The 11,476-nt window shown below is 34.9% G+C and overlaps 1 protein-coding gene across 1 annotated transcript; it reads left to right on the forward strand.

Moving 5' to 3' along the window:
• The first annotated feature begins 2,020 nt into the window (after positions 1-2,020).
• LOC139133844 (eukaryotic translation initiation factor 2 subunit 1-like) lies at positions 2,021-10,282 on the forward strand. Its single transcript, XM_070700606.1, is given in 8 exon segments — positions 2,021-2,093; positions 2,095-2,288; positions 2,579-2,658; positions 3,579-3,727; positions 4,717-4,823; positions 8,473-8,570; positions 9,160-9,303; positions 9,980-10,282. Coding segments are annotated over 8 exon segments (942 nt in total). The 5' UTR covers positions 2,021-2,052; the 3' UTR covers positions 10,109-10,282.
• The last annotated feature ends 1,194 nt before the right edge of the window (positions 10,283-11,476 follow it).

The following is an 11,476-nucleotide window of genomic DNA, read 5'->3' on the forward strand; positions in this document are numbered from 1 at the left end:
GACTATATGCCCGAAGTTAGGTGACTATTCCCCAATGTCAGGAGGGCAAATGGGTCTCATGACTCAAGGTGCATAATCCCTTGTGTGAGCTGTAATATTTATTACATGCCTCTCTTACATATAGTTTTCTCTCTAAATGTTTGGGTTTATATGTAAATGATAATCATATGCTTTATTTTCATGTTAGACCAAAATCTACTGAAAAATTGACAATTTTCATCGTTGAATGGCATATTGATATATTCAAATCACTGTTGTGGGATGTATCTATTATTCATGCATAATCTTCTAAAACTTACAGTCAAATGATGACTGTGCAGCCTGCAATGTCATTGATAAGTTACTATTGAATTCTATGGAGCCGGTGAAGTTTGCTATAACGGGCATGTAATAAATGTACTCGCCTAATTATCTTTTTATTGTCATTGCATTTGGAAAGAATCATCAACGACACTTCAATCAGGCCTAGTTTTGTAAACTGCACGTCCATCGTTCCTTTAATGTTGAAGTTCATAGTCACTGTGTCCTGACCCTTTCTGTCCACTTTATAGCTAAACCGCCAAGTCCTTTACCATTTACGCCTTTCCACTAACCACTTCATGCAAGTGCATTCTGTCCCAAAGTGCTTACCATTTCATCCCAAACCATTTCACTGAAAAACTGAACAAGAAGCCTTACCATGAATTGCCAGGCTGTTTACAATCTACCACAAATCACAACAATGTCACGAAACATATCCTGAACCCAATATCCAACATGCAATTTGGTCTTGATTCTTTTGAATCTAGGTCTTAAAGATTAGTTTCACAATATTGTGGCTGTGGAGGCCATAAGATTTGACATCAGAAATAAAGATATGTCAAAAAACCCACACCCTAAGCACTCACTAACAAAGTGGATTTGTAATGAAGTAGAACAATAGGGTTTGCAATGAAGTGGTTTTAGTATTAAATGCCTGATCCCCTTCCAAACAGGCCCATTTTTATTAGCTACATTTCGTCACATATATGTGAAAATCGGACATTATCATATACCCATGACCGTATCCGTATCTCCTCTGACGCGTCATGACGTGGAACGTAAAATATCAGTCTGATACGGCACGTTATACGTCATCAATTGTTGTTTATTTCCGATTTTGATGTTATGATGTTCATCTTGCATTTAACGATCAAATCCATCTTTTTCACTTCCATCAAAATTTACCAATATAAAACGAAACATATTACTAGTAGATATGAATTTAACGTTCCTTTATTTCAGATCTAAAGAGAGTTACAGGACAGGTTGTTGTAGAAAATTAAAAGTTGATGTTTACAATATGTTGTATTTCGCACTACTTCGTCGTTCCTGTTCACGTCAGCCATGTTTCAGCTTGAGTTAATACAGTGAATTCAAACTTACAATATTGTCCGTGTAATAATTATCCACCAGAACACCGGGACGGTGACCAGAATAAGTAAATTGGCTCCATTCCTTTTCTGAACTGCAGTAAATTGCGCTGAAATAATCCTGAATAGACTGTATATACACCCGACACGATGCTATCGACGACTTGATCAGCTGTTGTAAACAAACATGTATCAATGCGCTCAGACCAGCGGCAGAATATAAAAACATAGTCCCTTCGAAAGACTGACAAAAACTAATAAAATTTCTTTATTTTTAATTACCTTTTACATAAATATACGGTCATGGGCATATGATAAATCGGTTATCCCACAATATCAGCGCTTGGTTGGGACGTATTGCCACTCGTGAGGGTGTGCGCCACATCACACTCGTCTTCGACTCGTGTGATGCGGCTCTCACCCTCACTCGTGGTATACGTCCCAACCAAGCGCTGATATCGTGGGATAACCTCATATTATCTGACAGCTAGATAAAGTGGGATACAAGTGACTGACATACTCAGTTGAGTATAATGAACAAGACTATACAAATCAAGCGATAAAAGTTTCCCGCTCTTGTTGTATTAAAAATGTACATAATTTTGTCATTTACTCTGTATTTACTAGTACCTACAGGTTGTACTCAGTTGTCACAGTCAAAATGCCCCTCTCGTGTCGATTTTATGAACACAATTTCCTGAAAAGAAGATGTTGTCATGGTGATTGTACGCTCCATTGCTGAGATGGGAGCATACGTCCATTTGCTAGAGTACAAGAACATAGAAGGCATGATTCTACTTAGTGAATTGTCCAGAAGACGTATACGTTCCATCAATAAACTGATTCGAGTTGGTCGTAATGAATGTGTAGTTGTCATCAGAGTTGATAAAGACAAAGGTTGGTATGAACTTTGTAGGCTTTTTCTGTGTCTTGGTATTTTTGTTTCAATGAAAAAATTGGTTATTTCAATAATTGAAGTCATCTTTACTGTTAGAGTATCACTTATAATTTGTAGCTATACTGCTGTTATATATTTTGGAATACTTCTCTGACAAAATTGAAGTAGCGCATGATCAATTTTGGAATCAACATTGCAAGTCAAAGCTGGAGGCAACATTTTACACTGAAGTGCTCTTGCTTTGACAAATCTAGATAATCATGCCAGTTTTCAAATTTGTTCATTGCAGGTTACATTGATTTGTCCAAAAGGAGAGTTTCAACGGAAGAAATTGAAAAATGTGAAGAAAAATACAGTAAAGCTAAGGCAGTAAGTATGAAATCGATTAGCTATCATTTGATCCTTACAAGTTGTATGCCTTGACTTTGGACTGAAAGATTCAGTGATGTGTGGGTGTTCCGCCATCTCTGATTGCCATCTCTGACCCTAACCATAGGTGAGAGGTGGTAATACCAATTCAAAACGGCTGTTATTGTAATGTGCCAACATGTTAACTATACAGGGAACAAATAAACTTTTGATTTTTAGAATAATTAAACTGAAAACTTCATTTGTACTTCAAAATAAGCTCTCACAGGTGGTAGACTGGAAAAATATGGTAACAGTTTGAGACTCTGAACATCATTCCCTGAGATACATTCTAGCTTGAAATCATCTGTTGCTGTGATGGAAAATGTACCGGAATATCAGCTGATGTTTTTCCAGCTGATTTCCTTTGTCAGTTGTTTCCACTTCTAAGAGATGACATTGACATGCTTAAATAAATTATGTCCACGTCACCAGAGAGATGGTAATCAAAATGATTTACTGTTATCTTTTTGCACCATACAGTTTCTCTTTCAACTAGTACCAGTGTTCTCCACTACATTGAAAAACAGAGGGGCAGCCAATTGACATACCAATGCACAATTTGAATATTGTTTTGTTGTGCAAATGTATTCTTTTGTATGGTAATTAAAATATGAATAGATTGTTGCAAAAAATACCTAGATTGCCCATCTCTCAAAGTTCCCTTGTGGAGAACCCTGAGTACAGTATCATATAAGTGCATGTGTTAAAAAATAAAAAAATCCAAGAGTTTACCATATTACAAGTAGGAAACATTCTGTGTGCATTAAACCTTTGTTGCCATTGTATATTCCTCAGACAGATGAACAAACAGGCAACTTAATCAGTTTCCAGTAATTTCTTCATTTTTCCAAATTTATCTTGGTAATTAACAATCCTAGGTTAACAGCATTTTACGGCATGTGGGAGAAATCCTTGAATACGACAGTGATGAACAACTTGAAGAGCTTTACACGAAGACAGCATGGTATTTTGACAAAAAATACGGGCAACCCGGTGCTGCATATGATGCTTTTAAACAGTGTGTCAAGTAAGTAATGTCATTCATTGCAATCACTTCGTCTGATTGTTAGTTCCCACTTTTTCACATGTACATGAGAATGGGAGTGCATCCAATAGATGGGAAAATCCAGTGTCTGTACTGATATATCTGAATTTATTTATGTCTGTGTGTCTGGCAGTCAGTCCAGAAAAACAAAAAACTGCTCCTGTATCTCTTAAATATTTCGTATGGAGATATGCCTTGCACTATAGAGTTGCTGATCTTCAAATGAAAAAGCCAGTCCCTAAAATAAGCTAAGAAAATATGAAAAATGTAAAAATGGTAAAAACCTAGGACACTCAGGAACTATTGGTCAGATTCCTGTAATTTTTTTTGGTTTTACTTAACTTAGGTAAGGTTATGTCATTTTCTTTTTTTCATAGTAATCTTCAATTTTATATTTTTAGTGAGTTTTTCCTTAATTTATGAAAAATGAGGTAAAATATTTACAGAAGTGTTTTCTTTCATTTATACAATGCAAATGGAAATTTTCACCAATTCATAAGGCCAACTTCACTTTTGTTGAAATAACTGATAGATAGTTGAATGGTACGTGTATACGCAAACATGTATCTAGTCTCCTTAGGAATGCAAGAGCTGGATTTTTGGATCTTTTCAACTGCAGTAGTTTTCAGAGTGACTTAAATTTTCACTGACCTTGGATCTTACCACTGAGCAGACAATTTACCATATAATTATTGAGGCATAAATTATTTTGTGTTTGATATCAAGCTCATAACAAATTTAATGATTGGTGTGTCTAATTATTAGCAAATCATACTTGACATTGATCTGTTTTTCTGCTTCATTCTTACCCAACTTTCATTTCTTATTCACACCCTGCCCTAATTCTTATCCCCTCAGCAATCCACCTTTTTCCTACTTGTTTTTCTGCACATTTTCATGATCCTCTGTCTTGCCCTCCTTACTTTTCTACTTCAAAGGTAGCAATTACTGATCATTTGCTTTCTTCACAGTGATCCAACATTGTTAGATGAATGTTCCTTGGATGAAGAAACACATAAAGTTTTACTAGAAAATATTAGAAGACGGTTGACGCCTCAGCAAGTAAAGATAAGAGCTGGTAAGTGAAACAAACAATATTGATGTATTCTTTATGAGGGAATTATGCAAAAGCTTATCATTGTTCCATAGTGAGTATCTGTGAATTGTCTTACTGAAATTATTGACAGCATGATACAGATGTTTCCTCTTTGATAAAACAATGTATTTAGGAATTCTCTTGTTGCTTGGTGTCAGGTTTGAGCTGGGGATGGGTTCTCAGAGGGCAGCCTATTTACAAATGCAATGTGATGTTAAAGTGCAAGGCGCAGTTATAACTGCTCGTTGACTGCATAAAGGGCTTTCTTGAACTATCTTTGCTTGCAAATTTTAACCAGGAAGTTTTAGTTAATTGTTTGCTTGCATATTGCTTGTTGTCCTGTAAAAGGCAAAAAAATGAATTTCGTTGTCAATATTTATCGTCATATATAAAGTACAACATTTTGCTGTCTTTTGATACTTTTGTGGAGTCTATTCCATTTAGCAAGGATTAAGGTTGATCACCTGCAATGTGCAAATGAAGTGATACATTTCAGACAGGGTATTTACAAAGTAAAAGTTGATGCATTTCTGTTGTCAGCAAACTTTTATATTTGTTGCAAAGATACCAATGTTGAAATGTATGTCACATTTTTATTAAGAGAGCAGTTTTGATGACATGTATCAACTGCTGGAGAGTTTAGCCATGTATTCATCACTTTTAGTTTGTGTTTGATGTTTAGTTTATGTTTTGCGAGGATGTATGTGCTTGATGAAGTCAACAGTATGTAAAGGCATGGCAGTCAGAAAAATTGTAACAATTAAACTCAGTTATTGAACCACTATTTTTGGACAAGGGATTTAGCTTGAAGGTTTTGGCTGCTGATTTCTTCACTATGTAAATAGGTCCCTTCGGTGTGACTTCAAATTGGATTGGGAATTTATTGAATTTCACAGTCAAACAATCAGTTTTATTGCTTTGACAGAAAAGCAGTCCATAATGCTTGGCATGTGTTTTGAGTATCATACCAAAACTATGGATAGGTTCTGGACAAAACTAACATTACTTTTTCTAGGTTTTATGCGCCTAGAGAGTGAAAGACTATTGGACATTTACTCAAACTTTCTTCAATGAAACATTCAACCATTGTATTACCAAATCAAGAATAAAAATTAGGAGTGACATGCAAATTTTGGTAATACAGAAACAAAATCCCAACATCTACCAATATTTGAAATTCAAAATGGCTGACATCCTTGTGTTTTTAGCTCCCATAGCCATATGTATATATGGCAATGGAAGCTATTCTTATAGGCTAGGGAAATGTCTGTATGTATGTATGTCTGTATGTATGTATGTCTGTATGTCTGTGTGTCTGTATATCTGTATGTCTGTATGTCTGTCCGTCAACATCAAAAACTCCAAAACCGCTGCACATTTCATCTTGATATTTGGTGTGTACATGGATGATGGGCTGTAGATGAGATTTTGTTCAAATGAAGTTGTCATTGCCAAAAATATGCAAATTAGTGCCAAAAAAGGCGTTTTTGGTAAAAAATCTTTTTCTTCATAACCGCTGGTCAGACAGCTTTGATATTTGGTATACAGATCCCTAGGGATAACCCAACTTGGATTTCTTCAAATTGTGATGAAATATGCAAATCTGTATTTTTAAGGAATTTTTTGTCATTTTTGGTCAAAATTTATTTCATCAAAACCGCTCGTCTGACAGCTTTGATATTTGGTATACAGGTTCCTACAGATAAACTTAATATGATATATAGAATATATGATGAAATCTGCAATTTTGTATTTTTGGTGCAATTTTGCCGTTTTGGTCAAAAAATGTGTTTCTCAAAAACTACTTGTCTGATGCCTTTGATATTTGGTATACAGGTTCCTAGGGGTTCTCTTAGTGTGATATAGTGAAATTTGATGAAATCTTCAATTTTTGTATTTTTGAGTCAATTTTTGCCGTTTTTGGTCAAAATATTTGTTTCTCAAAAGTTAGTCATGTGATAGCTTTGATATTTGGTATACATTTTTATACATAATTATGATGAAATCATCAATTTTGTATTTTTGCAGCTAATTTTGCCATTTTAGGTCAGGCCATCCTGCAATGAGCTATCAAAGATCTCAACCTTCTTCATCAATACATGTCACGAAAAGTTGCTCTCTACATAACACAGCAGAGCTCTGTCGACTATTGGGTCGCTTGTTTTTTTCAAAACCGCTGGTCAGACAGCTTTAATATTTGGCTAACAGGTCCCTAGGATGACCTTAGTGAGATGATTTCATACAGTCAGGAAATACTTAATTTTGTATCCATGTCTATAGTAGCTTCAGGAACATTGGCCCTATGTTCAAGATAATGCGGTGATTCAGTAAGCATTTGAAATGGTAAACTGTATTTGGTGTTGAAATGCGGTAAAAAATAATGAGAAAACATAGCTGAGGTGATTTCAGCAGGTTTGGTTTCCAACAAATATATTTAAAGTTTTTTTCAATGTTAAAGAGTCCTGGCAGATTTTGAAAAAAAAATCCAAACAAATGTCAATAAAAAAATCAGCCACAGAAGGTTGTCAAAAAGAAAAGGTGGGATAGTGGGAAAAAAGAATGTACAATGTATCGGATAAAAAAGATAATGTTCCCCATCAATCTTCCAGACAACTCCCTTTTATCAAATGGTACACCCCTGATGTATTTTTGTGTGCAATTAACCATGCAGTGTATTTTAGTTTAAGATGTCAATCAAGTTAGGTAAGGATTTGAAAGGAATAGTCAAGTTCACCACAGTTAAATTTCTTAACTTTATCTCTTGTGTCATCATCCTTGTGTAATTGGTTAAGTTTGTATGTTGCTCCAGATGTGGATGTACCAGCTGTTCTGGAAGAAAACAATGTTTACTTTTCCCTTTAGGGTTTCTGAGTTGATGATTATATGTTGAAATCTCTCCATGTATCGGTGCATGGGCAAAATGTAAATACTGGTTGCATGTTATGTATTTCAGTCTATGTCAAATATTGTAAATGAAAAATCATGAACAGTTTACTGTGTGCTTGTAAAAGATAACATGTTTGTCAATACATATTAAAACTGCCTTGCAGCATGATTGTCTTAAAAATTATCACAGAAGTAGAAAACGAAAAGAAACTAATCAAATTGCTGTAACATATTCACCCTCAGTGTCTGTAGGCCTATACTTAACTATTTTATCATTACATTCAGCTTTTTGTTATATCTTTATCACTCTTCATGGGCCAAGGCACACTTGGGGGCAATGTCATCACTCTGTGCCAGTCTGTGAATGTCAGTCTGTCTGTATGTGTATGGCCATGTTTCATACAATTGTTGGTTTGTTTTGATAACTGTATGGGAGCGAACAGTGATTATTGTCACTATTTTTACTCAATAGGGAAAATTATATTTTTCAATTTTCTAAAAACTATGATGGAGAAAATTTTTTTACTCTAAGAGCTTTAAAAAGAACCCCCACAAGTGGTAGGTCAGAAAAGCATTGTAAAAATTTTTGGACTCAGAATATCTGTCCCTGAGGTGCATTTTATCTCAAGTGTTATCAACAAAAGGCAAAGCTTTACTGGTACTGAGTGCTGGCTCTGAACAAGTTCCTATTCTGTGACACACTCTGGTTGACACACTACGGTTTCTTACATATATTTTGCTGCAGATATTGAGGTTGCTTGCTATGGTTATGAAGGTATTGATGCAGTGAAGACTGCACTTCGATCTGGCTTACAGCATTCAACAGAAGAGATGCCAATAAAGGTAAATTCCCATCCAACCAAATATCATACACAAACAAACAAAAATGAAGATCCTTTGTCCCTTAGACAAACCTAGGTCCAGTATAGCAATATATATTGCTGTTCGTAGTTACTGGTTTGTTACTAAATACAGCTGCAGGTGTACATTATCAGACACCATTGTGTGAAAAGCAGACTAATTTAAGTTAGGTTTAACTTCATTTTGCTTGTTTTAGAAGCCTGCATTGTCAGTTAAAGGCAATAATTCAGTTCTTTGGGTTAATTGCAGAAATCTACTAAGCACGTAAATTTGTGGTTAGCGTTAGAGTTCGCAGAGTACTCATTCAGGTTTCCTCAAGCTATAAGGTATTGCTTTTAGTGCCAAAAACAAGCAACAGATACTCTGTTTACCTAGTTAAAGATAAGACATCAAGACATTGGTAATCATGTAGCTCCTGTCTCAAACATAAAATGTTGATGATGGCATAATAATGATGCATGTGGGTGAATTTCACATTCCCCATTCAGCTTCAGTATGAGATAACTTCATATCTGCTTGCAAACTATTTGTATGCGAGTAAAAAAAATGAACTTTGAACTCTCTATTCCAGATCAATCTAATAGCCCCACCTGTCTATGTGGTTACTACGACAACATTAGATCGCACAGAGGGTTTGTCCAAATTAAAGACTGCCATTCAATCCATACGAGACAACATAGAAGATAATGGCGGTGTTTATAATGTCAAAATGGCCGTAAGTATTGCAATCTCAGTTTGACAATTAAGGGCCAGTAGCTGTAATGTTTAAAGATTTTCACTATTCACTCCTGTATATAATTTGTGTGAGTCTGGTCTCACATTTCTCTTTGGGTATTACCTCTTGTGTCTTTTTTCTTTTAATGAAATGGAATTGTTGTATTTGCCTATTATGTTAAGAGGCTTTGCAAAGTCACGGTAATCATGTCCAATCTCTTTGGGATTGTCCATGGAGGTAGAAATGGATTATTCAACACAACTGTCTGTTTTGATAGCTGAATTGATTAGTAAAAAACTTCAAGAATTTTCTGATTTCATCATGGTACTCTGAGAGTGCATAAATGCACTGCACGCAAAAACATCTCAGGCCCAGATAATTAAATTCTTTGAGTAAAGTCACCGATGAGCACACATTTCATGGAAACAAGCAGGTAAATATAAAGCTTGCACATGCAAAATTATCTTTGTGTGTTTGAACTGCTTAGTCGCTTACTGTTCAAAGTTTTTTGAGTAACTAAAGAATTTTATTATTCTGGCCTTACAAGAAATTCGAAATTTTCAATTACAAGACTTATTTTGAATAACTGTTTTGATATAAGGAGTTGTACTCAACACCCAAATCTTTGACAACTGTGAGGCAATGCCTACATGTAACATATATATTTGCATTTCAGCCCAAAGTAGTGACAGACATTGAAGAAATAGAGTTGGCAAAACATCTTGAGAAGTTGGAACAAGCCAATCGTGAAGTTGCAGGTGATGATGATGACGAAGAAGAAATACAAGATGACAATGAAGATTGAGATATTTAAATGAAATTTTAAAAAACTTTCACTCTTGAATGCTAACTTCCACAGCAATCTACGAAGTTTTTGAGTTTTCTTCGTTTTGTTGGTTTCACACTTTACATGTACAAAGTTCATGCTCTGTAGGAAAGATAAATGATGTCAATAAAGAAAGTGAATTCACCAACTTAACTACTCAACCATGTCAATTACTAAATGTTTTTCATCAGAACAAACCATAAACATGATAGGACAACAGTTACATTGTCATTGATAATATAAGGTTACTCACAGAATACCGGAATTGATTTATGTCTGAGTAAAATCATGCAGCGGAGGTATTGTCCGAGACATGGACAATATCAAAGTGTAATATCTACAAGAATATGAATCCTGGTATTTAGTGATTATACATCTTTTTAGTCCAATTTAACCAGAAAAAGTCAGAATTAAAGTAATCGAAGGATGCCTGTCACACATTGCGTCACTATGGAGAGTAGACTGGGAATATTGAGCGTGTCTACTAAGTGCACAGAATGAAACTTCAACCCTTGTAGCAGTGTTCCTGCTAGAAATTATGTTCAGCAGCATAATTTCACTCAAATTCACAGGTGTTGGACTACCATTTATTGAATGTGTGAAGTACTGAATGTATTGGGTGTATATTTTTAGTGACTAAAACCTAAAATTTTATCATTTTTTCCATGTTCACACCACCTTCAATACTCTCATGAGTATGTCACAAAAAGAAGCCATTATTACACACCTGCATCTGTCACTTATGGAGTTTTGTCATAAATGAATTTCGGTATCAGAGAACACAGAGTCCAATAACTTTGACTCACAATATAAGGTGTTATTGAATGCTATTTGACCTTTGACCATAACACTTAAGTTAACACGAAGAAAAGTAAGAAAATTTTAGATGTTTTATTCATAAACACAGCAGTCCCTGCATTATTGGCTCAGCTATCATTGGTGTATTTTGGTATTATAATTTGAATAGTGTCAGGCTCTTGGTATAATGTATGTGAAAACATGTGCAAAGAAATGAGTATTTTCATAATTTGCAACAAAAGAACACGACTACCAGAAAATGAAATAAGACCTCATGGTAATATAATATCTGGATGATTTATGTAAAAAAGGATGTGAAGTTTCATGAAAGAGACAATTACTGTAAGCATAACAATTGATAATTTTTATTTTATTTTTTTTGAAAAGCGAGAGTTCTTATTCTCCTCCCGTTTATAAAAATGTGAAGCATTACCCATGTAAATACTGTTGTATCACCCTGTGTGCAAAATGCAGTGTTATTGGCGACATAAAGTTTGGCCCAGGCTAAAATTCAGCATATCACAACAAATAACATTGGATCATATAAAG

The sequence above is a fragment of the Ptychodera flava genome, chromosome 5, assembly GCF_041260155.1.
Source record: "Ptychodera flava strain L36383 chromosome 5, AS_Pfla_20210202, whole genome shotgun sequence".
Lineage (NCBI taxonomy): Eukaryota > Metazoa > Hemichordata > Enteropneusta > Ptychoderidae > Ptychodera > Ptychodera flava.